The sequence below is a fragment of the Huiozyma naganishii genome, chromosome 9 (assembly GCF_000348985.1).
Source record: "Huiozyma naganishii CBS 8797 chromosome 9, complete genome".
Taxonomy (NCBI): Eukaryota; Fungi; Ascomycota; class Saccharomycetes; order Saccharomycetales; family Saccharomycetaceae; genus Huiozyma; species Huiozyma naganishii.
The window spans coordinates 563,735-591,381 of NC_035930.1; the positions used below are offsets into that span (position 1 = coordinate 563,735).

The following is a 27,647-nucleotide window of genomic DNA, read 5'->3' on the forward strand; positions in this document are numbered from 1 at the left end:
TTTCCAACTCACTGACACAATAAATGTGTAACAAATTTTAAAAGAAAAAAAAATTGTACCACTTTGAAGAAATCGTTCAAGAAGTTGATACACGTGATAACCTCAAACAGCCGAGGGAACTCGCGGGTGTGGGACGCTTCGGAGCCTCATTTCTTGCCAATCCTGTCGATAAATGCTATATGTATGTGTATGTAGAATGGACATACAATTCAACCATCAAAAAAAAAACTTGATTACCTTCCCAATAAAAATATTAATGTCTATACCTTCCTTCCTAAACGCTACCTTTTGATTTACCGCGGCAACTAAATACTAACAATTCAAAGATCCGCCTTCCCCTGATGTCTCCCTATTGGCTTGACTATCAGTCGTTTTGTTGTTTTGTGTCTCCTTCACGTTCCCAGTAGCTCTTTTCCACACAGAGTACACGTCTACACCAAACAACCCAGCTGACGGTAACTTCGATTTGATGCCGTGGTCTTCTGCGTGGGTCAGTGTCGGCGCTGATAATTTGCGAGGAGATAGCGATTTCGTGATAGTACCACCTGGGGTAGCCGTCACTTTCCCCGATTTGCCCATAGCTTTGAAAATGGGGGACAAATATATGTCTTCGAAGAGGTGCGAGGGCGTTTGCCATTTCTTGAAGCAGGAGTCGTGTGTGTCCCTCGGTGTGGCATTGGCAAACCTTATTGGTGTTTTATCCATACTGTGGGACCTCTTTAATTCTGGTGTTTGTAAAATTTCGTTAGGATTGGGAATGGCCAACAACGACGGTTGTGGATGTGATCCAGCGCCAGATGGACGTGATACTGCCCCGGGTGTAGCTTCAAATTCATTTGTGTCCATGACAGAGTGGAGCTTTGAGGAATTACTGCCAGCAGAATTGCTCTTGCTCGGTGTACTGCCACCAAGAACGTCTTCGAAAGTCTCTATGAAAGACGCAGAATCTGGTTTTGACCCTCGTGGGGACATCTCGAAGCTTGAATTAAAGGAACATATGTACCTCTTCAAATTCTGGGGGGACTTCAATTCATTACCGTTATGTATATCATGGAGACCTGGGGTGAAATCGTGGCTTGGCACGACCGGTTCCGTAGTCAGGCCCGAGAACGGTATATTTTGTAATCCAATGGCGGTATGCGTTCTCTTCATTAGGTAGGGTGGGTCCAAGCGTGATGGATTGGCCTGTTGGTTTAGGGAGAGTATATCATTATTTTGGAAGCTTCGCAACAGCCCGTTCACCCTACCGTTAAATGGGTTTGAAATCTCAATCCTTGGAACTTTGCCTGCAGGCGAGTTTTCAACATCAGTGTCGTCGTGAGAAATCATTGCTTCATTGTTAGGAGAGCTGTTGATAACTGCCATTTGCTGCTGTGGTTTAGCATTTAGCGTACTATTTAAAATAACCCCGTTTGATACAGTGCCGGTGTCCTCGTGGGTGTTCAGGTCCAAACTTACCAATTTCTGTCTAATCTCGTTGTAATCGGCTGTCTCTCCCTTGAAGAATTTCGGGGCAGATTCAGGTTTGACCTCCCAAAAATGACCCTTCCCGTCGCAAGACTTGTCAGTTTTAATAAATGCCTCGTTCAGTGACAAGTTATGCCTGATGGAATTCTGCCAACTGGAATCTTTCAATTTGTAGAAGGGGAATTGTGTGGTGATCCAATTGTAGATTTGCGAAAGTGTTAGTTTCCCCTCTGCAGACTGTAAGATGGCGAGGCAGATCAGGACAGCGTAGGAGTACGGTGGTTTCTTGTCTGTGAAGTCGCCCTGTTTCTTGTTCGCGAGAGTGGACAAAATTTCAGACAGAGAGAGGTTCCCGTTGGCACGAGAGCAGCCGTCTGAACGCTGTCTCTTAGCCCTGCTTGGAGCTATGGGTGAAGAATGTGCTGGAGACAACGGATGTAGCAAGTCTTGGAATTCGAGCGTGTCCACCGTCTTTTTCTGTTGCTTCCTCACGGTAGAACTCGGCGGTGTGATTATTTTTTCCTCGATTGGATAGCTGGCGTTCACATGCTGTGGGGCACCAGCATTAGCAGTGACAGAGTTATCGCTGCTGGCGCCGCCACGAACAGCAACGAAACTACTGGAAGGGACAGGATCACCTATCAACATTTGTGTGTTTTACTTCCTAGTAACAACCACGGACGAATATAGAGAGAGAAAACGATAGGCTTGAATGTTTCAGCTTTCAACTTGCCCTGGTAGTGTAAATTATTTTTGTTTGCTTAATCCCTTTAGCTTAGGCAGCCAGTGAATCTCTTGTGACAGGAAAACTTGAAACGTATGAACCTGGGAAGAGAAAGACTATATAATATTGCCTTCTGACGCGACAAAAACGAGGGGGGGCACAATCACTTTACAAAATAAATTTCGAGCAGGGCGGGGAACGTGACAGTCTAAACTTCCTCTCCGAAATGTGCACAGATATATATATACTATAAAGAAGCGCGTATATGCAAACGCACCAAATAGTTGCAGGAACGTAAAGAGTAAATGGTCGCGCGAGGGAGTTGGTGCAGTTTATCAAAGAGACGGGCACAACTGCTGCGTGGGAAGCTATCTGTCTCTTCTAACGTGGGTTGTTCCAGCCCTGTAACAGTCCAGTACGACGCGACAGCGACACTTAAATACCCAAAGAGTTGACGCGTCTGGTTACCCCTCCTATTGTCTTCCCGTTTCAGATTCGGGAAAAACCCTAAAAAAGACGAAAAAAGAAAGAAAATAGCACCGACATTTCGCGTCGCAGAATTAATTTCCCTTTCCGGAAAGGGACCGTTTGCGGGTGTGTTTTTTCGCGTTTTCCGTGGGTGTTTGGGTGTCAAGGTGTTCTGTCACGTGCAGGTGGTTTTTCCAGTTTTTTTGGCTCAATTCGAACTCGCGCAGCCATGGCATCCGCAGTGGACACACTGCTTGAAAGAGACCTGGGTGCCCTTACGCAGGGCGTCCTCCTCCAATTGAGCCCTGGGGACACGGCAGATGCAGGTGGTCCCGTGCTGGGACTCATCGGATTGAATACAGCGCAGACAGCACAATTTTTCGTAACCCTTCTTGCGCCATTTGGCGATGAGGTTACGGTCTGCCAGTTTCCTCTTCAGCAGCCACTCGTAGAGATCTCTGCTGATGAGTTTACGCTTGTAGTACAGTTTGAATACATACAACGATCGCTCGTGGTGGATCTGCATGATCTTCCAGAGCTTTTCGTTAGCTTTTGTGGACAATTTCGACTCTTTCTCGTTGTGCACATCGGAAAGACGCTGCGCAAACACTTTGAACGTGGGGGCTAGCTTTTCGTACCCATCGGGAGCTGCTTTTGAAACATCCTTGTGGTGTGGAAGAACCATCAAGCAACAATACGCAAAAAAAAACTGTAGATTGCAATCTTCGCTGAGGTGCTTGGCCTTTTCACGGCTGTTCCAATAACTGTTCACTGTGCCGGTTAAAATAATCATCTCTTCGCATCTCAAATGTCAAAAAATAAAAAAAATTTGTGAAAACGGAAAAAATAAGCGACACCAGTCGGATTTGAACCAACGCGGGCAGAGCCCAAGAGATTACTGGAAATTTAATTCGAGTCTCTCGCCTTAACCACTCGGCCATAGTGCCTTATTGGAAACTTTTAAATTTTGTGGTCTTTCATATTGAAAGTTATTTAGAAGAATTCATGTTAGATAAATGGACAAAACACTAATATTTTGAAAGCTTTTAGCTAGGATTTTTGTTCAGTACACTGTGTAAATGGTATATTTGTAACATATTTATGTGCACATTGTCCAACGAGAATTTTGTTGCCAAACTACCTGTCTTTTCTTATCCTGCAAAATTTAACAGAGATATTGCAGTGTTCTGGAATCACGCTTTTTCCAGGAGTGTCACTGCGTACTGAGAAATTCCAGTAATCAAACTTTTTTAATCAATTTTGTTGGAAATAGAGATACGAACATGCACCCCGTGTGATGCAGAAGTTTCTATGTCTCTACGACGTTTCGTTACGTGGAATAGATGCTACAATTGGTGTTTATGACACGTCAACAGTATCCACGCGTCTGTACGCAGTCATCTACGGAATAGCGAAATAGTGGATAAAAATAAAGACGAGATATTTTACGTCGATTTGTTTTGTCAAAAACGAAATTAAGAATTTATAACGCATCGTGAATTTGTTTGATATTTCTTCCAGAATGAATCATATAAATAGCCACGATATAGGCCGTCGTCTCGAAGTAATTCTCAACACAGATTATTTCCAATCTGCTTATTTTTTATTTATATTTTCTTTACATCTGTGAGGGCAAGAAACCGTTTATACAAGGTTTATAAAATAATTTATCTGATACTAAGATATGTCTTGGCAAAGAGAAACAACTAACAACACGTTGAAAAGCTTCGAGAACTTCGTTCAAATTTATAGCAACAGACGCAAAAATAGGCCATTATCCCTTTCTTAGCAGCTATATTTTACCTCTTGCTTCTCGCATTTCACGTAACGTAAAAAACTTAATAGTGCGGCATGCAGATTTACGGTCAGTATCATATTCAACCTGTAAAAACACTAGTCTGCTCACACAGCAAAACCGTGGAGTTTATCACGGAAAAATAGGTATAAAATATACTCGATACAAAGTAGCAATATTTTAATAAATAAAGAGGAGCGAAATAAAATAAAAACATTTTCACCATTCACGAGATCGAAGAGAATAAAGCAAAGATTGCAATATATAATTAGACAATGTCCTTGAGCGGCTTACGACATTTCATACCTGGTCAATTGTTTCATGTTCCTTTCTATACGATAGCAGCCAGTCTCTCCAAAGGAAGAGCATCATCAACCAGGCCATCAGCAAAGATGATATCCCAACGCTGAGGTTACACGTGAATAAAGGAGTGAACCCGCGATATTCGATTGCTTCGATTACTTGGTCGGTAGACTCCATAAATATTACTCCTCCGCATATCAAACAAAAGGATGTTATCAATTCCGTGAGTGGTTTGGAAGGTCTAAAGTCCTTTGGGGGCTCGAAATAGAGAATCAAAAAAGTGATGATTCTAAAGAAGGAACCATAGGATAGCAAATACCCCCACTGTGCATGTATTTTGGTGGATGCCTCTGATGCTTGTGCGTGTTGTGACATTAGTATGCCCGTCCAGAAAATTGTTAGTGCAGGGAAGGGGTTGGGGGAGTATCCTGGTGTCCCAGCAATGCACTCCTCCTTCGTGTTGGATCCGTCCGGATATAATGACCTTTCAAATCTCCATGTGTTCAGTTTTATCTCGGTCAACAGTCCGCTCAGGCCTGTACCAATGTAGATAAATGCAATCGATACATGCTGCAGATCCTTTGCCGACCAAGCACCACCACTACCGGCCAAATGCTCCAAGAATATATTTGTGGTCCCGTAGAAAAACACTAGGAACGATTCTATCCCTTCAACGGTAATAGTACCTTTTGGCAGAAACCGACTCGCTTTACCCTCAATCCCAGAATAAATCTTCCTGTTCCAGCTCCATCCGTAAGTTTCCCCCATGCCACAGTATCTAGCGAGTGAAACGAGACCCAGGATAAGGAACACACCTCCCTTGATCCAATGTGCTAATAAATTGAAAATCCTTTGATTTTTGCCCAGTAGGTTTCCCACTGCCAGTCCAATGAACAACGTGACACCCATGAGGAAAAATATGGGGACATTAGCCAATTCGGATACTACTCGTGAAACGGATCCCAATTTGAGGACGGACCGTCTTAGAATCGTGGACTGCTCAATCTTCGCCAAGAACCTTGAACTCTTTGGGTAGGAATAATCGTCGTACTCTTCTGTGGGGAGACCTACGATTGTCGCGTTACTTCCTGGAGATGCAGATCCTATATCGTGCATGGGGACATCAGATACCAGGGCGTACTGGTTGGAATACATGTGTTGGTTAAGTTTATTGATACCTGTGGCTACGTAATGGGACATAAAGGAGACCAACAGCACAACCCATGTACTCACGTAGATGTTGTTTGGGTACCAGTTTTCATCCATGGGGAAAGACCGCATGAAAGTACAGATCGATATAAAAGAAATAATCAGCAGCGTTAAGTTGGCTGTCAGAGATGCCAAATACCACTTGGATCTGGCGCTATTCAGCACCAAGCACGCTGGGTATACGATGATTAAGCACGCGATGAATGTGGTGATATGCAAATGGAGTGCGCCTCTGGACCCGAGTTCCGTCGTGAAGAAAGTCGTTGTGTTGTAACTCTCCCAGTATAGCCTTTCACCAGTTGTTAAATGCGCTCTTTCCAAGATGGGCATTCCATGCATATGTTTCGATTCAAAGGGGACTGGGGTCACCGCCCCTGTGGAGACGGCCTGTGTCATATGCGATGCAGTATCCGCATCCATTCCCATCATCTTCACAAAGTTCCCAGTCAGACAGTATGCGCTGGTACAGATCAAAAGCACCACACATCATACGAGCCCTGTTGGGCGGTTATCTTTTGCAACTCTTCCCTTTATTACATTTTTGTTCATTAAAATAAACTAAAATAAGGGACGTTTTTTGAGTCATCTGGGTGTTCAATGGAAAGAGTGTAATGTGGACGACAACAGGGATACCTACGGTCGATCATGAAGTTGAAGAGGGTGCGGAGGTGTCTGGTGTTGTAAGATACACTGCCACCTTTCTTGGGCTCTTGAAAAGGTGAATTTCTGTTGTCTTCAACTATGCAGTTCCGTATCCGAGTTCCAGGTAAGGTATGGCTGACCATTATTGTAACATCTTGTTTAAGAACTTGGTAGCTGTGTGGTCCCCTTGTCTGGGACACTGCACAATCTTTCTTGGAACGATGTCGCGCTGTTGTTCCCCGGAGCCTGGGAACGCAAAGTTGTGCAGTCTGGATAACAAGAAGAAAGGGCATGAGGATTGGTACCTAAGCCTGTGCAGAATTTCGTAACAATATGTATAGTTCTAATAATGGACTATGTGGCACATGTATTTCTTGAGAAGATTCTCAATATTGTAGTATATGAGCACGTCATAACTCAAATATTTTTGCACATCTTCACACAGTCGAATTTGTTAGAGATGAGTATTATACTACAAATGATGCTCAGTCAAGCTTTCACAAACATTCACGCACGGAAGAGAGGACAAGACAAGCCGTTTCGTGATTTGTTTGTACTGGTCGCTGACGGGATTCAACATCATACTACGATAGGTGATCGAAGCTCTCGAAGGATCTTAGCTTGTTGTTGGTTGTTCCTCTGGACCAAGACATCTCAGGATGTAGTTGTTTAACCTGTATTATAGGAATTCTTGCCCTCACCGTAGTGAGAAAGAAACCTCTAAATAAAATATAAAATCAAATATTAATCTTGCTAAAATTCTTCGAGAGAAACGAGCTATATCGTGTGCTTTTATATGGTTAACCCTGAGATGAATAAACCACTTCGTCCATGATGCAAACCTTTTCCTATTCGGCTATTCCTAACCAAAGAGGAAATGTTTTGGCTTGTGTTAGCTTTCATTTTACGCGTTACTACCGAATCTGGGTAAAAACGCGTGAATGACAGCTGGCGAGACCACTACCTCAATTGTAGCGTCTCTAATTTTACTTCTTACCGCATTTCTGTATTCATCTGCGGAATTCCAACAATAGGACTTATATGAAAACTGTATCGGTTTCTCTAAACAGAACTACGTAGCGTACATAATAGTCTCTAGAGATCTCTTTGAATATATCTTATCGCTGAAAAATATTGTTGTGAAAGCTTCCCCTTTTCAGGTGAGACAAAAATGTACTTATCTCACGGAAGATTATAGGGTTTGAACCTATAATTTCCAACAGTTTGTATTCTCACCAGGACGAATCATATAAACCCCACGATATAGCTCGTTGTCTCGAAGTAAGTTCTCATAGATTATTTTTATTCTGTTCATTTTAGATATAATCTTCCTTACACACACCGCTATGGGTCATAAGATAAGTTATATGAAATACTGTCTTGGCAAAGGAAAACAAGTAACAACTAGATGAGATACTTTGAGAGTTTCGATCATGCAGATAGCACTTTTTTGAAGGCCATTTGTAGACCAGTTGCTGGGTTTTTTGAACTCGGGCGGGTATATACAAGAATATTTCGCTCTCTGTTTGAGAAAGGACGCAACAACTGTTGGAGTTGGTACTTATACGGTTACATATACACACCACGTGCTTGTCCACATTCTCTCCTGGACACTCAACACCGATCGTCTTTCAGAAAGATGTAAGCTCGAAAACCAGTCGCGTACTCCCGTGTCCGTGTCGGGCCTGGAAATGGGGGTTACAGAACCTGCAGTACTGTGTTTCAAAATACAATAACACTGAAACGTATCAGCATTATGTGTTTGGGTCATGCTAAAGCTGTTACTACAACATCTTTATATAAACAGATAGTAGGTCATTACTCTCACACTGCGTTTAGTATGTCGTAGAAAACGGCAGAACAACTAAAATATCTTTTATTTGTGTTTATTTAAATACAGAGGTACGTATGTACCAGGATCTCTAAGTACTAATTATAGAGTGATTATATCCTTCAATGGGTTATCTATATATTGTTGTGTTTGACTCCACAAAGAATAGTCACTCTTGGGAGTTTGGCCGAGTGGTTTAAGGCGTCAGATTAAGGTTTTACCAACATTAAACTTTCACACTCTGATATCTTCGGATGCGCGGGTTCGAATCCCACAGCTCTCAGTCAAGTTTTTTTTGCACTTGAAGGTGCCCGCACCTTCAAACGTTCCACCATCATCACCACGGTCGCTTCTTGCTGTAACTGCTTGGGCACTGAGTTCTTGGACAGTAGTAGAGACTCCGTCTCATTATTGTAACAGAATACAAAAGAGCTGAAAAATTTTACCGCAGAGCAAACAGAAAGGCGCGAGATGAGATGCCGACAACGCTACACTGTAACACCTACCGACCCAGCCGATCCCGCAGTCAATGGTTCTCTGAATCCAGTGTCCTTTGAGTCAATCGTCCTCTATAGCAGCAGCAGCGACACCTGTTACACAGTTATCTCCGTCACGTGCAGGATACACACTTTTGTTTCTTGACCCACACAAACTGTGGTGGCACCGGATGCCCTCCCCATCGGAAGCACCTCGGGAACGTATAAATAAGTATCCGGAGGGGTACCAGAGGTCAATTGGATCTGGTCGAGTTGTTACTGGTTAGATCAACACTCCCAGACGACTTGTTAACACAACAAACCAGTTCCCCCCTCCCCCACACCACCCCCGAAAACAATGCCATCTCACTTCGACACTGTTCAATTGCACGCCGGTCAAGAGGACCCTAACGACAACAACCACAGACCTAGAGCTGTGCCCATCTACGCTACCACCTCGTACGTTTTCGAGGACTCCAAGCACGGTGCGGACCTGTTCGGTCTTAAGGTGCCCGGCTACGTCTACGGGCGTTTCCAGAACCCTACCCAAGCGGTTCTAGAGGACAGATTGGCTGCCCTGGAGGGCGGTGCCGCCGCGTTGGCGACCGCTTCTGGTCAGGCTGCGCAAACTCTGGCGATCCAGGGGCTCGCTCACTGCGGGGACAACATCGTGTCCACTTCGTTCCTGTACGGTGGTACTTACAACCAATTCAAAGTCGCCTTCAAGAGATTCGGTATCGAAGCCAGATTTGTCGAAGGTGATTCCCCAGAGGACTTTGAGAAAGTGTTCGACGAGAGAACCAAATGTGTATACTTGGAGAGCATCGGGAACCCTAAATACAACGTTCCAGATTTTGAAAAGATCGTCGCTGTCGCTCACAAACACGGGATCCCAGTCATGGTCGACAACACCTTCGGTGCCGGTGGGTTCTTCTGTCAACCATTGAAATATGGAGCTGACATCGTCACCCACTCTGCAACGAAATGGATCGGGGGTCACGGTACCACCCTTGGTGGTATCATCGTCGATTCTGGGAAATTCCCATGGAAGGACTACCCAGAGAAGTTCCCACAGTTCTCGAAGCCAGCAGAGGGGTACCATGGTACCATCTACAACGAAGCCTACGGGAACTTGGCATACATTGTACACGTCAGAACCGAGCTGCTAAGAGACTTGGGGTCCATGATCTCGCCCTTCGCCGCATTCTTGTTGATTCAAGGTGTCGAAACTTTGTCCCTAAGAGGTGAAAGACACGGTCAAAACGCTTTGAAGTTGGCCAAATGGTTAGAAGCCTCCCCCTACGTATCTTGGGTCTCTTACCCAGGGCTTCCATCGCACTCCCATCACGAAAACGCCAAGAAATACTTGTCCAACGGGTTTGGTGGTATGCTTTCCTTCGGTGTTAAGGACTTGCCCAACGCGGCAACGGAAACCGACCCATTCAAGTTGTCTGGTGCACAAGTTGTCGACAACTTGAAGTTGGCCTCCAACTTGGCCAACGTCGGGGACTCTAAAACTTTGGTCATCGCCCCATTCTTCACCACTCATGAGCAATTGGCCGACGAGGAGAAATTGGCTTCCGGTGTCACAAAGGATTTGATCCGTGTTTCCGTCGGTACCGAATACATTGACGACATTATCGAGGACTTCAAGCAAGCCTTTGAAAAGACCTTTGCTGGGAAATTGATTAAGTAAATTGGCCCAAAGGGTGGCGGACTAGGATAAACCAACCTGATTAATACCAAGAGCTCCAGATCTCTGCAGAACTGAATATAGAAAAATGTATATAATGACAGACAATTGTTTTGTAATGTATGTGTATTACCCAAGTTAATGATAAAATGTTTTCTCTGAATTATGGTACCTTATGGAAAACCTAAAACTCGTTATGATCAATTCAGAAGTGGAAGTGCAGTTTGATAACGTATGCAAAGTCATAGTAGGATTGTTCTATGACTTATCTATTATTCTTTTTAAGGTCTGGTATTTATGGACGGTATTGAAAGATACCGAACCAGTTACCTTGTGGTATCAAAGCTCTTCTCAAATTCTGGACTTATAACAATTGACACTACTGCATTTTGTAGTGTCTGCGTCATAAATTCATTTCAAGGAGAGACTCCCATTTTACCCTCACAAGAACATCTGGTAAGAGTTCAAGTAGGATGTGATCTTGTACTGGGTTTACGGTAAGTTGGATATTCTTGTTTCCGTCCTTTATGTAGTCATAATCAGTGTATCAGTTGTGTTTGGTTGTCTATGTATGTTTGGTCCCCCGTCGTTTCGTGGATCCGATATTCAGAGATATTCTTCTAAATTTCTCTTCCCGCTCTCTGTATATCTTAAATTATTGTTTCTTTCAATTTTCTACAAACTGATATCTTGAAAAGAACTTGCTGAATATAGAAAATGACTATTATAGAGGTGATAAGATATCATCATAGGCATAAACATTATATGAAACGAGAATGAAACGTGGCAACTATAGTGTTACGTGGCAACGATGTCGATACGTGGCAACTATGAAACGTATAACAATATTGCACGTATGTCGCACTATGAAACATAATCCTATTCTGAGAATATCTGGGAAATTCTCACATATATAAAGACTCGTTATATCCATAGTATTGGTCTCTATCTTTCTGAACATACAGAGGAGACCGTCGAACTTTATATTTAAATAGTATAACTAAGAAGTTAACTTTACCTACGTCATCTCTTAATCTCTACTCAAAATGGATAGTCACGGCGAAAAAGACGATATCCAGCAGTTGTGGATGTGGACTAGGGTCAGACTAGGTTCTTATACAAGCTATATAATCTCAGTGGTAATCTAAGTATATATGCTAGTCTACCCATTGGTTGTATTTTGCTACGATTATTAGTTAATCTGTTATTTTTGGTTTTTTCCCGTTGTATTCCTTGGTTCATATTTAGAGAAGCTTCAAGGCCTGAAACAATCCTGCATGGCCTGGTTATATATGATTCGGAAACATCTGTAGGGCGCACTTATAAACAAATTCCTCATCCGGGTTCACAGTGTTCCGTGCCGTTGTATAATTGGTGGCCAGGGAGCTATATTCGGGGACTTCCCCAAATCATCCTAGCAATAAATAACCCCGTAAAAAAAATGGTACTCTACACCAACTGAACAACCTCATCTAACCAGCGTGCGTAACTTGAAATGATATTCGCCATTTATGGTCCAAACACCGAAAATGCGCGACCTCCATTAGGCTCCTCATCTTACTTTTATAACCATGGAAAGACGAAATTGAGGTCGCACGACCAGCTCCGTCTCTCCTTGCATCTAACAAAATCTATTACTTATATCATACATTCTCACACTACGACAAAAGTGCCTCTGAAAGGGCATCCAAAAACAAATACCCTTGTTATAAATAAAATGCTCCTCAGATCAATATGGAATCCCGTTTGTAAGTCTTTGGAACTCATCGTAACCAACCGTGAACAGACTCTCAAAACTCTTTCTAATCAGACCCTTCATGTACAGTGCTGCCTCGTGATCTGTTTTCCCAGGTTGGAATCTGTTCTTCAAATTTTTGATAGTTTTGGTGCCCTTGAAACATGGCAACCCACTATCCAACATTGGCGTGATACATTCAATAATGAAGTCCATGTGTGCCCTGGCTGCCAAATAGGATTTGATACAAAGCTCCTCAAAATCTGCAAAAGCAGCCGTTTCACTAGATCCTCCCATTACTTTGACCATTTCCCTCGTCAACTTGAACGGAACAGCTTCAAATTTAACACCACCGGGGACAATGTCGAAAATAAACCCAAAATCAATGTGCAGACAGTGCCCCTGATCGTCGTACATAATGTTACCGTTGTGCCTATCCTTGAATTGCAACAGGTACGATATCACACTGTAACCAGCCAACGATTTCACAAAGTTGTTCCGAGCATTCTGATATTCAATGCTACTCTCGGGACCAAATTTACTGGTAAAGTACTCGTAAAGTCCATTAACAGCTTCACGACCTAACATGTCACGAGAAATCGAGTTCGGCAAAACATCAATGACACCGCAACCAGGCGCCGTGGCAGTAACTCTGTAAGGGAAAACATACACATCCAGCCCAATAGTCGACCATATTGTTCGGAACAGTGAAATCAACTGCAGAGCCAGAACGTCTTGCCTACAATCATCACCCACTTTGAAAATAGCACTCTGCCATTTTTCAATATCTACAGGTTCACCCGTAATAGCGTCCTTGCATTTCTTCTTGATTTTAAAAGTAGCCATGAATGGAGCCTTTGCATGCGACTGCAAGGGTTTCCCACTGGTTCTATTAATCCCAATAACAACACCATCCGGGTTTGATGGTAAGTAGACACCAGGTTCCACGACGATTTTGCTCATTTCTTCATCAATTTTTTGCTTCTTTTCTGCCTTGCTTTTCTTTATATACGGCTTCAGTTTACCTGATATACCAGTAACTTCGTTGAAAAAGCCAAATTCTCTTTCATAAAAGTCCCGGTGTGCTTTACTGAACGTGCTAACCATTCTATTCCGAACTCTATCAAGTGTTGGTTTTATTTCGTCTTCGATAACACCTTCATCATCCTTGTAGCAGTTTGCCAGTAAGTTCCAGATAATTTGATGAGCAAACAGTACACTAATTTTAGCGGTGTCAATAATTAACTTTTCAACATACCCAGTACGATCGTATCTCAGACATTGTACAATTTGAGGAACGTAAAAGAATATCACATTCACATCATACGATTCAACAGCATATACGCTGTATTGAAGAACAAAGAAGTTAGTCTCCCATTTAGGTAAAAACAAATTAATAGCCTTCAAAGGAGTTGCAGAAGACCAGTACATTATCGGGTATAGCTCGTTTTTCTTAGCCTTGGTGCCTCCCAGGAACCTTTCAACAAATTCTGGTACCATGACACAGTTAAGGGGATATTTGCACACTAACGAAGTCAAAAACTGTTCTAGTTTAGACACAGGGTAACGACTGACTATATTTGCAGCGAGTTGGGCATCTTTCTGGAATGCAGTCACGACCACTAATTCGGTTAATTTATTTGAGTTTGGATTTTCAATGTTGTCAAGCGGCTCCAACCAAGTGGCTATGATATAAATCTCACTTGTTAAAAAAAACTCCAACAACACGAACTCAGGACGACAGTACTCTTTGAAAATAGTGACATGTTTTGACAGCAATCCGAAGAACTCTTGAAGGATGGATATATCCGCCCTGATTTTTAGTAAATTCGAGCCAAATGGCCACGATTTGGGTTTCATAAACCAGCTCAAACCACCGTTGATGATAGAGCGACATAGCTTTCCTACGTGTTTCGTCTTTTGCTTCACGTTTTCGCTCATAACATTGACTCCGAGAATCAGTAATTCAAAACGAATCATACGAGCAAAAGGGTGTAAAGAAGCCGCATCCAGATTCTCCATAGCATAAAGTAGCGTAGTTGTAAAAATCTTCAATAAGAAGTCACTCTGCAACGAAGATCCTTCAAAGTGTGATGAAAAAAAATCAATTAGGTGCCGATGCGGTTGCATAGCTTTGGATGCTGCCTTTGCATTTCGATCAATATCTTTTTTGTCATATGGTGAATATTCCATCATTTGACATTCCTCACTAATCAATTCGTTGCTTTTTGAATACAGACCCTTCTTCTCATCAATTGAGCAAATCCAACAGTAACACACTTCAGCAAGCAATACGTGCGCTAGATCAGATCTATCTTTAACTATTGTGAGCCACACGTTGATTGCGACTTTTAAAGAAAACGAAGTGAATACCTCAAAAGGTATATGAACAATGTCATAAATTAAGGATGCTGCATCCGAGTTTCCTAATACCAACAAAGAGACGGACATATCCAGAAAGTTTGTGATATCGTTTTCATAAACTTTTCTCTTAGTTAGAAGCTTTAATCTAATATCAGCCGCATTGATCACAACCTTTGTTGCAATATCTGCAGTGGAAGAGGCAATTGCGGTGTCAACGAGATACTTGGATCTCCAAGAATGTTGGGAAATAAAGCCAGAAACCGTGTCAATTTTTTTTGGAAATGCGTACTGAGCGTTAGACAATTCTCGATCAGCAGAAGAAATCGAACCAGCTATGTCAACAGCAAAGGAAACACCAAATTTGACACTGTTAACTCGCTTGAATTGACTGAAGTCAGAAATGTAAGATTGCAGAAGTATTTTGATATCTTGATTTGCTCTGCTCAACAGGTATCTAACCCATTCCCTGGCAGCCTGATTCAGCTTCTTGTGTGTTGCTATACGCCATTCTTTGGACGCTGGAAACAAGACCTTGGCAGGCGAGTGTTCCAAAGCAAACTCAAAACGAGGATTAAATTTGTTTACTTCACAATCGAGAATGCTGTCAAAGGTCGTACTCATCAAATCCAAAAGAGTGTACAGGGATTCATGGTGACACAACGCTGAAGGGATATGTTTGATGAATTGATGACAATACAAGAATGCTGCTTCCTGTAAGTATACGTTTTTATCCACAAGGCACACAGGGATAGCTGTCAATTGAGCAGCTATTGTCTTGGAATTGAATAAACGAGAACTTCCTAATTGCGCCAGATGGACATACTTTTTGATTAAAGTTTGGGATATCAGAATGATAGATTTATCGATATTACTCGAGATTATCACAGGATCTGACAGGTACTTCAGTATTTTGCTGCAGACACCGGCCTCGCATCTGATGGTTTCCAGTAACAACGTCGCAGCAAGAAATAAAACCTTCGAACTAGACACTGTCTTTGCTTTAAGAGCTATAGCATTCAAATAAACAGATACCAAGTTTCTTTGTTGCTTCATATTTGAAGTTGAAGATCCACGACGTAAAACAGTATTCATTTCCAAGGACATTTCCTTGTTATTGGTTGGAAAACCAGATGCAAGGGGCGGGCTATTATAAGCCAATGTTAATAGACTAGTTAGGTTGGCACTGACGGTGTCCGAACCGTAGAAGAACCCATGGACGACCATATTAAACCAGACGTTTCTAAATTTGTTTGTCAAAGTTTCGTTAGTGCTCAAATCAAAGGGTTTCTCCCCTGGTTTTGGTAACAGCGCTGCTAGGGACAGCAAATGGAAAGCCATTTGGTCTGCAACGCGTGAGATTTCTTGATGGGATCTATGGTGCTCCAATTTTTCTACTTCACCGCTGTCTATCAATGTATCCAATATGTCATTCAGGTGAATATAGTAGATTTCGGAGCAGTATTTCTTCGACAGAAGGTCCTTAGATATGATAGCTTTCGCGCTTGCCACTGATTGTACTAGTTTGGAATCATTCTTCTTGACTGCTGTATTGTAAACCAGGAGGAGGAACTTTAGTATGGATGTAAATTCTGTAGTTTCTGTATCGACTGCCAATTTAGCCAGTGCCGTTATAATGATTCCATTCAAATTGCTGGGCAAAACCGAAGCTTTTTGTGTAAGTATGGAGACAGTTAGTGCAGTGATTGTTGGATTACTATATTCAGAGGCAATTGTAGTCGTTGTCGTAACACAGTTGGTAAGTAAGGCCTTTTGAAGGGTGTATCCTGGAGTATTCACATCGTTCTCAAGTGCCGATTTCATAGAATTGCGAGACAGTTTCTTTCCTATCCCCTTCATTGAAGCAGACCTAATATCACTGCTTATTCCCTTGGAAGGCATTGAGGTCATTGTTAATTGTCGATCTCTTATGGCTTTCTTTGGAGAGCTATCTTCTGACAGAGTTAAGAGATTATTGATTGAATAAATGGTGCTCACTATGGAATCCTCATTCAACGCTTGTAATCCTACGGTGAAAATCTTGGATAGTTTGACGACTGATGACTCGGTCATATATTCTGAGCCCACTAGAAGTGGGAAAGCCCGTAACAGTTGTTCCGACAACTGTTCAGTGTGAAAGTTGAGTATCGACGCAGCAGCCACAACTGCCGAGGGTAACTTGTCACTGATCACATCGGTCAGTAGGTATTTGTCGATTGCGTGACCGACCAGCTTCACAAACGAGCTGAATAACTCAGGTTCCTCATCTTCCATAAATGGAATCAGGCACAAAGTCTCAAAAAAGCTGGCAATACCGTTAAAGTGAAACATGGCTCTATCATGACTGGATAAATCGACGTTGCTCTCTGGTTTTGAACACATCGCAACAGAAAGTTTGCACGCTTCTGTGAAGAAACTCCTGTGAGAATTTATGACGTCTAAAATCTGAGACCCAGCATCCAGCGTGGTCTCTGATGAACTGTCGTCACTTGAAGCTTGCCGGAACATTTGTTCCGCTTTGAAGTTCATATGTTGCTGAGTCAAGAGATACTCCGACAGGCGTGTTGTTTGATCCGTATCTGGATCTTGTGGAATTGATATCAAATGGGATATCAAAGAGGTTTGAACTTCCGCAAATGTACTCACGAAGAGGCTGCCACATATTTCTCTCCCATTATCGAAATATTGAACGATCGCTTCGTTGGTGTATGAAGTTGGTCCAATCAACATTTCGTTGATCTGTTTGCTGAAATTTTCTTGTCCAAACAGCTGCGCGAGCTCCGACCAAACGTATCTAGTCAGTTCCAAAGTTGAACTATCAGTTATGAAGGAATTCATCAGTCCTAAAAGGGAAAACAATGCGCTCTGCTTCACCAGGTATAGCTTCCTTACGTTTGCAAAGAATGTTTTGACCAGGTCAATACAAAGTGCGTTTAATTCTGGGAACTTTGAAGCAGCGGTGATCAGAAATCTCGTACAGTAGTACGTCAACACCTCGTTTGGATTCTTCCAATGATTCAGTTTGAATTTCGCATATAGAACATCCGAGACTCTCTGTCTTGGAGATGCTAAAAAGTAGGCTGAAATGATGTTGTTCAGTAGCTCTTTTGCAATTTCCGATGTTTTGGGGACCAGCTGGCATACAGCAAACAAAATCTCCCATTCATTCAGCGTCAGCGGAATGGTGTACAGTTTGGACGTATCCGAGGAGTACGAAATTGGCAACAACCGCAAGAGAACGTCCAAACTGTTCTGTTCCGGGTCGTGTTGTTCACTCGTATCGACGTCAGCATAATGCTGGGACAGCTTGAACAGCGCTTTCGCCCTCGTGGACAGTAGCCTCGAGTGACCCCGTCTCATATTTATCAAACACACTTTGCACGCAGCTGCGACCAAGACGACTTCCCTATGGTCTTCTACACAGATTTTTTACCAGCACCACCTCTTGGAAGTAACTCCCTCAATCGCGAAGGAATTGCTATTTTGAATACGCGAAATAGCAATGCGCGTCACGTGAGAATGTTGAACAAAACGGAAAGTTCCAGTGACCCTGTTGAACTGTTCAGAGTTTCTTCTATCAGGAAATCATCCCCCGCTCTGTCTCCTGCAGGTGATTATTTGCATGGTATGTTTTTCCTACCGTTACTTGTGCAAGATATTTGAAGTATAACTTTACTAACGAAGGAACGGTAGCGTCTCATGCGTCGCGCTCCCGATGAAATAAGCTGAAACTGCGCGAATTACAGAAGAGGAAACAAGAGGAGCTGAAAAGCCATGGTATTGCCGGTGGCAAGGATACAGTGGTGCTATCGCCTGCCCGTGTGCGTTTGGGGAGAGATATAGAATCTGTGGAACTACCTCCCACTGTTTCGATGCACGTTATCTCCCACCCTTCGGACATCACGAAACAACCCGAGCTTCTGCTGATCCTCTCGATAGACGAGGGTTTCTACAACCTCGGCCACTTCCGTTTTCAGTTCACCATCAACGAGAACTATCCGATAGAACCTCCTAAAGTGGTATGTCTCACTAAAATTTACCATCCAAATATCAACCGGACAGGTGAAATATGCCTAAATATCTTGCGAGAGGATTGGTCACCCGCTCTGGACCTGCAAAGTGTAATTATTGGCCTCCTATTCCTGTTCATAGAACCGAACCCAAAAGATCCTTTGAATAAGCAGGCTGCAGATACGTTGCTACACGATCCTGCCGTTTTTAAACACATTGTCCAAAAATCCATGGCCGGAGAATCAATCAACATGATCGCCTACGATAATGTCTTATAGGACTCTATTTACAGACACTCTCTATACTGGTAACTCTGTATATCTTCCCTCTAATTACGTATGCGTCGATCCTGTGACAGAACGGGAAATAAAAAAAGATGCAGAAACAATACTTAAAACGAAAAGAGGTCCCACTTGGCATTTTTTGTGTCACACATCCAAAAGTTAAGTAGAATAAGAAAGTGTGTGCTGGGATATCCTACTGAATAGACCCTCCACTAAATCCAAAATTAAGGTATTTTGGTATCTGGACACCCTTGTCGATTGTGAAACGAAAATATGAAGTTACAACTGAAAGTCACCTTTATTATTCTGCATACTTTTTGTGCGATCACAAGAGCAGACACCGTAACACTCACCCCGCAACTTGGTTTGAATACGGGCAGAAAATTGATCCAGAACCAGACGCCGTTTCCAAAGTGGCTTTCAGATTTTACTGGACTGTCAGCATGGCCGGATTTTGATCCACCTTACATCCCATTGAATTTTATTGACATGAATAAAATACCAGACTTTGACTCCTACAAACAGGGGGATTGCTCGAAAGTTTCCAAGTCAATGTGTTCGTTTGATTGCCACGGTTGTGTTGCAGACGGTGATATACAAACTTGTCGAAAGCTTTCCCAGACGTTTGATGATGGCCCATCTCAGGTAACGGAACAATTACTGAATAAGTTGAACTCCAAGCTAACATTTTTTGTCTTGGGCGTCAACGTTGTCAGCTATCCAGATCTTTACGAAAAAATGATGGATAAAGGACATTTGATTGGATCACATACATGGTCTCATAAATATCTTCCAAGTCTAACTAACGAACAGATTATTGCTCAGATCGAATGGTCTATATGGGCAATGAACGCCACGGGGCATCATACACCAAAATGGTTCAGACCACCGTATGGGGGTATCGATAATCGTGTCCGGGCAATAACGGAACAATTCGGACTACAATCGGTTCTATGGGATTATGATACATTTGATTGGAGCCTGGACGGGGAGAACCCGGTTAAAAGCGAAAGGAAAATATACAGCGATATAAGAAAATTGAAGGAGAATAGAACTGGTATAATTCTTGAACACGATGGAACAGAAATAACTGCAGAAGTAGCCATCAAGATCCAGGATATTATCGGAAATGACCAACTGACAGTGGCGCAATGCGTTGGCGGTAACGATTATCTTCATAAATACGATGACACACCAAAGCATTAATAGTGATTGCTAGGACCTACAATAATGTTCCATATTTGCTTATTTAATTGAATGTAGTCTATTGGTATATGTTCCTACATACTAAGAGTACAAATAATGCAGATTCTTCCGAAGTTAAAATAAACAATTTACAGTGCCTACCGTAGAGACATTAACAACCTTCTCTCATCATTGCTGTCAAAGTGCAGAAGCATTGAAATCACAGGCAGAAGTTGATTTCTTTGGTCTTTATGCTCCAGGAATCCTAATAGTACATTTTTAATGTATGCAACTTTTTCTTCTCTCTCAATATCAGCATCCTTTGGCTTCCCCGTAGAGGACAGAATGGACGGTACGTCCTTAAATGACGATGATCTGCGCGCCACCTGCTCCGGAACGGACAGACTCTTCGATGGAAGTTTATGGTCAGACGCTTGTGAATTTACCGAACCAGATCTGCTGGATCTACGCGAAGTATCCTGCCTGACATCTTTAAACGCGTTGAATTGATTAGAAAGAGACTTGTAATTTTTTGTCAACCTATCGAACTTCTTGTTAATGTCGTTGTTCAGATCCAACAATTCCTCATTACTCTTTTGTAATTCCTGAACTCTCTTATCGGCCCTTGACAGTGACTCCTTTAGGTTCGACGCTATCTTTTCCAAACCCGAAGAGTCCTCTGAGTTGACCTCATTCTTTCTTTTTATGGCTTCATTCAGAGAAGTCAAGGTCTCTATTTCTAATAGCATTTGTTTCTCTTTCATTTTCAGTTTATGCATTTCGGTCTCTAGTTCATTTTGTGAACGTTTCAACTCTTGTGTCTCTCTTATTTGTCTAGAGGATTGGAGGGCCATGTCTGACTCCAGTTTCGCTTTTTCTTCTAATGCGAAGGAAAGTTTGGTCTGTAGAGATTCTTGCTTGTCTGTACCCTCGTTTTGGGACTCAGAAAGCAATCTGCGCATAGTGTCGGCCTCTCTCGTTTTATCATGAATAATTGTGCTGTATTCATTCAATTCATCCTCCATGGACATTATTCTCTTATTGGCCTCTTTCAGCTTCAAGTTGAGTTCCTCACACTGCCTTTTGATTGAATTCGTTTGTTCATTCGAGTTACTCTTCAAATTTTGTAATGTATTGTATTTCTCCTGTAAGACGTTTAATCTTTCGCATAGCTTACCATTTTCTTTCAAGTAACCCTCATAAGAACCGCTGTTCTTTTTGACCTCGGCTGTCAGGCTTTCATTTTCTTTCTTCAAAAGTTCAATCCGGTTATTTAATTTTTCGTTATCCTTCTTTAGTGTTTCAAGTTTCCTTTTAACCGCTTCATCATTGGTGGTAAACTCTCTAACTTGTTTTTCCAAATATACAACAGTCTTTTCCTTTTGTAGTAGGCTCGACTTTAGGCTGTTGTAGTCCTTTAGTTGAGTGCTCAAAATATCGTTTTCCTTTTTCTTCTCTTCGAGAGTCGATGTCAAAAATTTTACGTTAGATTCTAAAGCAGCTTTTTCGTCATTATGCTTTCTCTTTAAGTCTTCTTCCGTTTGTCTCAATTTCTTAATTGTTTCATTTAATTTAGGTTCTTTCTCCTCATACATGCTGATTTTCTCTTTCAAAGCTGTAATTTCTGCTTCTAATTTCAATTTATCAGTCGAATTAACACCGGCTTCTTTGATCGAATCTCTAGCCTCAACCAACTCATTACCTACAGTCTTAAGCATATCTCTGACTTCCTCTAATTCCTTATTTTTGAATTCCAGTTCTCGCCTAGCTTCCACCTTCTCTTCCTTAATTAGTTCAAGTGCCTTTTGGAGGGATTCTAACTGCAATTCGATTTCCTTGCATTTCGACTCAGAATCGGTTTCCAATTTGGTGTACTTCACTTTCCAATCCTCGCAATTACCATGCAATGTCTCTAAAGTGTTGTATTTGTTGAGAAGGTCATCATATCTAGATGCTGCTGCTGTACTCTCGTCTATAGATGCTGAGTTGACGTCTTGTGCTGCCTCAACTGAAATGTTGTCTGTAGTTGGACCATTCTTTTTACCTTTCTTCTTATTTTTCTTTTTCTTACTTGCTGACAATGACGGCATATCTACATTACTTCCGTTCTGTGAAACGGTTACTTTCAAACTTTCAACGTCCTTTTGTAACGTAGCAATCTTTTGTTTTTTTTCCTGAATTTCACCTTCTAATTTCCGCATCTGGTCTTCGTTTTCTTTTAGCAAAACGTCTTTTGAGTTGAGTAATTTTTTATCTTCTGTGGCGGTTTCTTCAACATGCTTTAACTGCTCTTCTAGAGTCTTGATGGTTTTCTCAGCGCTGTCATTTTTCTCGGATACCTGTTGCAATTCGGTTTTAATTTTCGTAATATCAGTTCCATACTGCTTTTCATCATCCTCCAAAACTTTCTTAGCAAGCTCTGCTTCCTCTCTTGACTTTTCTTCGATTTCATACTTTTCTTTTAAGTCTTTGATTTCCGTCTGCAAATCTGTTATTTGTCGCTTTTGAGTTTCAAAAATAGTTTGGAGCTCACTGTCATCTGTAGAACCTTCAAATGGCGTGCCACCTTCTGCTTCCTTTTCAGTTTGAGACAGGTTCTCGGGTAATTTGTCTTTATTTTCCTGCTTCAGTTGTTTGTTCTCCTCTTCAGTCTTCTGCTTCGCAATAGTTAGCCTTTTAATCTCTTCATTTAACATACTTGTCTTGTTCGTAAGGTCTGTAAAAAACACTGACAGGGTCTGCTCCACATCGTTGAAGTCTGATATTGGGGTATTCTCCATCAAAATCTTTTGAACTGCTTCGAATTTTTCATTCTTGACACGCTCCGACTTATAAGCATTTAGGAGCAGAGGGTACTTGGATTCATATTTGTCAAGCTTCCTCAACTTTCCTTGTATTTCTTTCGGGAATTCTTCATACTTTACAGGATCATCTGAGTTCCCAGTGCTAGGTTCAGTACCGTTGCCCACACCATCAGCCAACTGCTCATCAGAGAGTCCCTTCTGAATCTCATCAGTAAGGTTCTTCCCTATCTGGGATAACTGCTTGAACATCACCCTTGATGCAGAGCAACTTACTCAGTGGAGCGAGGCCTGGACAACGTTTGGTTTGCCTTCGCCATGCGTGAAGGAGAAGCCCCAAAATCGTGAAGTAGTTCATCAAATTACAGTTTTCGCGTCAAGCGCGGTACCGTTACCCGCAAATTGACGGTTCTAGCTTCCTACACAGGTGCCCAACAATGACTAGAGCAAGGTGACCCCCTAGCGATGCTTAGACCGTTCATAACATTACTAATACATTCCATATATTCGTATATAATCCATTTTGTAGCGCACCCTAACCAAATAATTTCATACCGTGCTTTACCTTTAAAAATTTGGTAGCTGCTGAACCAAACGAGATGTCCTTTTCGTTTTCCTTCGATGTAGAGTTCGATCTTGGCTCGACTTCAAGAGAGAGACTGTACTGAGCTTCCAAGTCTGGGACCCCTTGCAACGCGCGCGTTATAAAGTACGAAATATCCTCGTTTTTGGTGAAGTTTGAATAGTTGCATCTTTGGAACCTTAAAATATCACGAATGATATCCGCTATGATGAATCTCTTCCTGAAATTGATCACTGGTAGCCAATCTTGGTTACCACTGTTAGCAAAGGTCAAATCTGAAAGATACACCCCGAAAAATGGGATACACGGGGTGTTCCTAGATCTTGCCTTTAGCGATTCTCTATAGTTAATGAAGTTCTTTTTGGAGTCCATTAGACTGTCAAGTTTGTTTAACACATCTTTAGAGTCGACGGGGACTTGAGTCCATGTTTTTTTCAACCGAAATACAGGGGAAGAATATAGAGCGGAGATTATGGCTGTCAAGGTAGCAAAATTGCTCAATCGATGGCAGTGCAGCGCAACTGTAATAAAATATGTGATCAGTTTCACTCGCTTTTTCATATTGACCTCACTAACAATTTTGAACGAAACGTAGTTTGTCAGAAGATTTGCGTGTTCAATAAAGTTTGCAATGGACGCGGATCCCCCAAAGTCGCAATTCATCGATTTCCCCCAAATTTTATCCAGACACTCGAATAGCTCGATCTTGCTGTACATTTCATAATTCATCAGCGTGATTTGTTGCGCAAACCCTGAGGCCGATATATCGTGGGCTTTGATTTTCTTGATTTTCTTAACTGATTGTGACCAGTCCGCTGTACGTAGTGTGACTGAGTGGACACTTCTGATACTCTCGGCCCCATCGTTATTCGTACAGTTCTTGATAATTTCTGTGCATTTATTCATTAACGCTGTTGCGCCTGATATTTTCTCTGAAACCGCCATCTTTACAAGCTCCATAATCGCTGAATCCAATTTTGGTTCCCAGTATGTGTTTATCCAGTACTTGGTAAAGAAAGACTGCAATACTTTGACGATGTTAGTTTTTATCGGTAACGATCTTTTAGAAATCCACTCGTTGTACTCATTAAATGATAGTCCACTGGGCGGAAATGCGTTGTAAATCCTCGTTAGATGTACAATAAAGTCCATCGAGCTGGTATAGATACTGCGGAATGTCATTAGGAAAGTCCCCATGTACAAATTATCGATTATCCCGTTGTTCATGCCAAAAACAAGGTGATCGACCAATGCTTCCAAGGTACCCGATTTAACCGTATCTGTTTTGATATCAAAGACAAGGTCTTGCTGGACAGGGGACTGTATGTACCACGCCACAGCATTACTACCGCTCAAAGATGCTCTCTTCATGAATGAGTCGCTTTTGTCACTACCCTTACGAAGAAAATCATCTTCAAACCACCTGGCATCCTTGTACTCGTCCTTCTGTAACATGTCAATTAAAGAACCCTGCATGCTTCTGGCAGCAAAATTCATGATGTTTTCCTTCTCCTCGATCAGTCTTTCCACAATGTTGCATGCGACGGAGTTTATCTCGTAATAATGAATATAACTTTCTTTGAATATGGCGAACGGGTCCAGGAACTCCAGTGTGCTAATATGAACATCACTTTTCCACAACTGCTTTAATATTTGGTCCGCCATTATGTCATAGTCCTGGGAGAGGTGTACTTGTTTTTCGCTTGTGACTATGGGGAATTTCTCCAAGTAGCCAACGGAATGGGAATTTTCCATTGAGCGGAACACAAACGGGTCCTCAGTGCTGGTGTGCTGTGTGACAATTGTCAATTTGATGACTGTGTCATGGAATGCTTGTTTGATATTGAAAAACTCGTTCAACAGGTGCGAAATGGTTGTGCAAGAATGTCGTAACAGTTTTATGCTTTCATCGCACTTGTCGTTATTAAAGAGAATCTTTCTCAGGTTCACAAAAAACGTCAGATCCAGGTTTTCAATAATAGCCATATTCAGCAGCTTATCATTGAACTCTGTATAAATCTTGAGGATCATTTTCACATCGGGCTTCACGTTATTGGTTTGTTGGATGTATGATACAATGTGATCATATATTTGCTCCTTGCTTTGTCTCATCTTTGAGAGTGTGTCCCTCGTCAGCGGGTACAGCCTTGGTCTCGGACCTGATTTCGTTTTCTGTAACTGGTTGGATGCAAGAGAGAAATGTGCCGCCTGGCTACCACTGGTTGAATTCAAAACGCGGGACGCGACTGGCGACAAAGACGGAGAGTGAGTGGAAAGGTTGAACTTTGGTCCAGCTGTTCCTGCTTTGCTGTCGCGCGACCCCGTGTTTTTGGTTGATGTTTCTGAAGGTTGAGGAAAATCTGAGGAGGACGTCGACGACGTCGTGGTCGACACGGAATTCTTACACGGGTCAGCAATCTTCGTTAATTTAGTCTCCTTGGCGAATTCACAACTGCTTTCCTTTTCCTTCTCCTCGATATGTTCTGCTGCAAACGGGTTAGTCCAAGAGCCAGCGTTGAAGGAGTCCTGAAAGAATCTTGGGAAAAGTTGCGGTAGCAGGTGTCTTTCACTCGAGTCCAACGTGACGTTGTTTTGCAGTACGTAGTATAGCAGCTGTATTGACTTTGGCGACCCGAAAAACTCCGTGTCGATAGTTGTCTCCAAAGTGCTGTAGTAATCGTCATGTTTCGAATCTAATTTCTTTGAGTTTGGTTCCGTGTCGGCCCCTCCTCTTTCTTGGTTCGATACGGAGTCGGCAAGACTCAATACTCTATTGCGTGTGTTACCACTGGTAGCTTGGGTCAGCGTGTTATCCGAGTGCATTGTAGAGGCGGTCGCGACGGAGGCGGTCCTATTGTATTCCTGTTGTTGCGCGGTTCTCGTGTACCCCTTCTTATTGCAGAAGTAGACGTTTGCGTTCAGCTTGATAACGGACAAAGATTTAATGATACATTTCATCAGATGTTTGATCTCTTTCCTAGCTGTTTTGTTTATGCAGTTTTCGAACAACCTGACTGCCATTGTGATGTACGTGACCGATGTGGCGAACCGTCTGATCACTTCGACGAACTTAAGTTGGTCCTTTGCCTTAAAAGTCTCGTGTGCCAACGAGCAGTAGTACAGCGAGTTCTCAAACAAGTCCCTGCACAGTTTTATGTCTGCCGTGTGGAGGTACAACGTATCGTCTCCAGTCAAACGGGGCATCTTTTTCGGGTTCAATCGTACCGGTTTGTCCCCGACCCCGCCCCCCCCTCGGTGCGCTGATTTAGGCAGTGTGGGGAGTCGGTTGCAGTACACGTTTAATTGATCGTTGTAGTAGATCATGGGCGATCTTTTGTCGCCCGTGAGCACGGTGGCCCATATGACCGGGAGGTTTTCCTGCAAGAGGTCACCAAACTGGTTATTGCCGTACAGTTCCTCGATCTCGTGCGCAAAGAGGAAATCCGATGCCGCGAGTGGGTCGTCATCGCCCAAATTAAAGTTCGAGACAGTAGTCTTCAAAAGAAGTTCCGAGCTTCTGGCAGATTGTTTCCGGGACCCCCTCCTGAGGGAGTCCGTCAACTTATCCGAGTACCGTCTCTTAAGCTCGACGTCACCAATCTGTTGAGTGTAGTTGTGAGGAAACCAGCCTCTTGACACTCTCTGCGCTGGCGGGTCTCCCATAATCACGAGCACGTCCAACCAGCCTGTGGTAGACTTGTTCGCCAAAAAAGCGACCTCACCTTTCTTCAAACTCAGCACGTTGGGCAGCGTCGACGTATAGTCGTGGTCCACCACGAGAATGTCGATGACCTTGATCTGCGAGAGCGCACCGTCGTGGCTGCCCTCCCGCACGTTCAAGCCGGACTGGCCAAAATCCATCACTCCGAAAAGGCGGTAAATTACACTTTCCTGCACTTAACTGCTGAAACCGACGACAAATAATAAAACCGCAGTAAAAGCTTAGCCCAATTCTGTGCTGTGTGCCCCTGTGAATATATTATACGTACCTATATGTTGTCAGCAAAGAATACTATCTCTCACGCGATGCCTTCTGTCTTGTATATCCTCTGTCTCTCTTGCCTTTGACAACGAAAAAT

General features: G+C 42.6%; 9 protein-coding genes and 2 non-coding genes across 11 annotated transcripts; 4 read left to right on the forward strand and 7 right to left on the reverse strand.

Moving 5' to 3' along the window:
* Positions 1-312: 312 nt before the first annotated feature.
* HCM1 (Hcm1p) lies at positions 313-2,115 on the reverse strand (the record flags this gene model as incomplete). The annotated part of the gene is made up of 1 exon (XM_022609976.1): positions 313-2,115. One exon carries the CDS (start codon positions 2,113-2,115, stop codon positions 313-315), a length of 1,803 nt encoding a protein of 600 aa, XP_022466318.1.
* A 752-nt stretch (positions 2,116-2,867) lies between these two features.
* BUD31 (U2 snRNP complex subunit BUD31) lies at positions 2,868-3,344 on the reverse strand (the record flags this gene model as incomplete). Its single annotated transcript, XM_022609977.1, has 1 exon — positions 2,868-3,344. The coding sequence occupies one exon, from the start codon at positions 3,342-3,344 to the stop codon at positions 2,868-2,870; it is 477 nt and encodes a 158-aa protein (XP_022466319.1).
* A 166-nt stretch (positions 3,345-3,510) lies between these two features.
* Positions 3,511-3,606, reverse strand: KNAG0Itrna2S. The gene is given in 2 exon segments: positions 3,511-3,556; positions 3,569-3,606. It is a non-coding gene; the product is annotated as a tRNA-Ser (tRNA).
* A 1,148-nt stretch (positions 3,607-4,754) lies between these two features.
* On the reverse strand, positions 4,755-6,395 carry TVS1 (Tvs1p; the record flags this gene model as incomplete). The annotated part of the gene is made up of 1 exon (XM_022609978.1): positions 4,755-6,395. The coding sequence occupies one exon, from the start codon at positions 6,393-6,395 to the stop codon at positions 4,755-4,757; it is 1,641 nt and encodes a 546-aa protein (XP_022466320.1).
* A 2,221-nt stretch (positions 6,396-8,616) lies between these two features.
* KNAG0Itrna2L lies at positions 8,617-8,722 on the forward strand. Its single transcript has 2 exons — positions 8,617-8,655; positions 8,678-8,722. It is a non-coding gene; the product is annotated as a tRNA-Leu (tRNA).
* Positions 8,723-9,273: 551 nt separating this feature from the next.
* MET17 (bifunctional cysteine synthase/O-acetylhomoserine aminocarboxypropyltransferase MET17) lies at positions 9,274-10,611 on the forward strand (the record flags this gene model as incomplete). The annotated part of the gene is made up of 1 exon (XM_022609979.1): positions 9,274-10,611. One exon carries the CDS (start codon positions 9,274-9,276, stop codon positions 10,609-10,611), a length of 1,338 nt encoding a protein of 445 aa, XP_022466321.1.
* Positions 10,612-12,337: 1,726 nt separating this feature from the next.
* On the reverse strand, positions 12,338-18,064 carry STT4 (1-phosphatidylinositol 4-kinase STT4; the record flags this gene model as incomplete). Its single annotated transcript, XM_022609980.1, has 1 exon — positions 12,338-18,064. The coding sequence occupies one exon, from the start codon at positions 18,062-18,064 to the stop codon at positions 12,338-12,340; it is 5,727 nt and encodes a 1,908-aa protein (XP_022466322.1).
* A 159-nt stretch (positions 18,065-18,223) lies between these two features.
* UBC12 (NEDD8-conjugating protein UBC12) lies at positions 18,224-18,993 on the forward strand (the record flags this gene model as incomplete). Its single annotated transcript, XM_022609981.1, has 2 exons — positions 18,224-18,329; positions 18,506-18,993. The coding sequence occupies 2 exons, from the start codon at positions 18,224-18,226 to the stop codon at positions 18,991-18,993; spliced, it is 594 nt and encodes a 197-aa protein (XP_022466323.1).
* A 279-nt stretch (positions 18,994-19,272) lies between these two features.
* KNAG0I02950 (uncharacterized protein) lies at positions 19,273-20,205 on the forward strand (the record flags this gene model as incomplete). The annotated part of the gene is made up of 1 exon (XM_022609982.1): positions 19,273-20,205. The coding sequence occupies one exon, from the start codon at positions 19,273-19,275 to the stop codon at positions 20,203-20,205; it is 933 nt and encodes a 310-aa protein (XP_022466324.1).
* A 137-nt stretch (positions 20,206-20,342) lies between these two features.
* IMH1 (Imh1p) lies at positions 20,343-23,237 on the reverse strand (the record flags this gene model as incomplete). Its single annotated transcript, XM_022609983.1, has 1 exon — positions 20,343-23,237. One exon carries the CDS (start codon positions 23,235-23,237, stop codon positions 20,343-20,345), a length of 2,895 nt encoding a protein of 964 aa, XP_022466325.1.
* A 283-nt stretch (positions 23,238-23,520) lies between these two features.
* KNAG0I02970 (uncharacterized protein) lies at positions 23,521-27,429 on the reverse strand (the record flags this gene model as incomplete). The annotated part of the gene is made up of 1 exon (XM_022609984.1): positions 23,521-27,429. One exon carries the CDS (start codon positions 27,427-27,429, stop codon positions 23,521-23,523), a length of 3,909 nt encoding a protein of 1,302 aa, XP_022466326.1.
* Between the last annotated feature and the right edge of the window lie 218 nt (positions 27,430-27,647).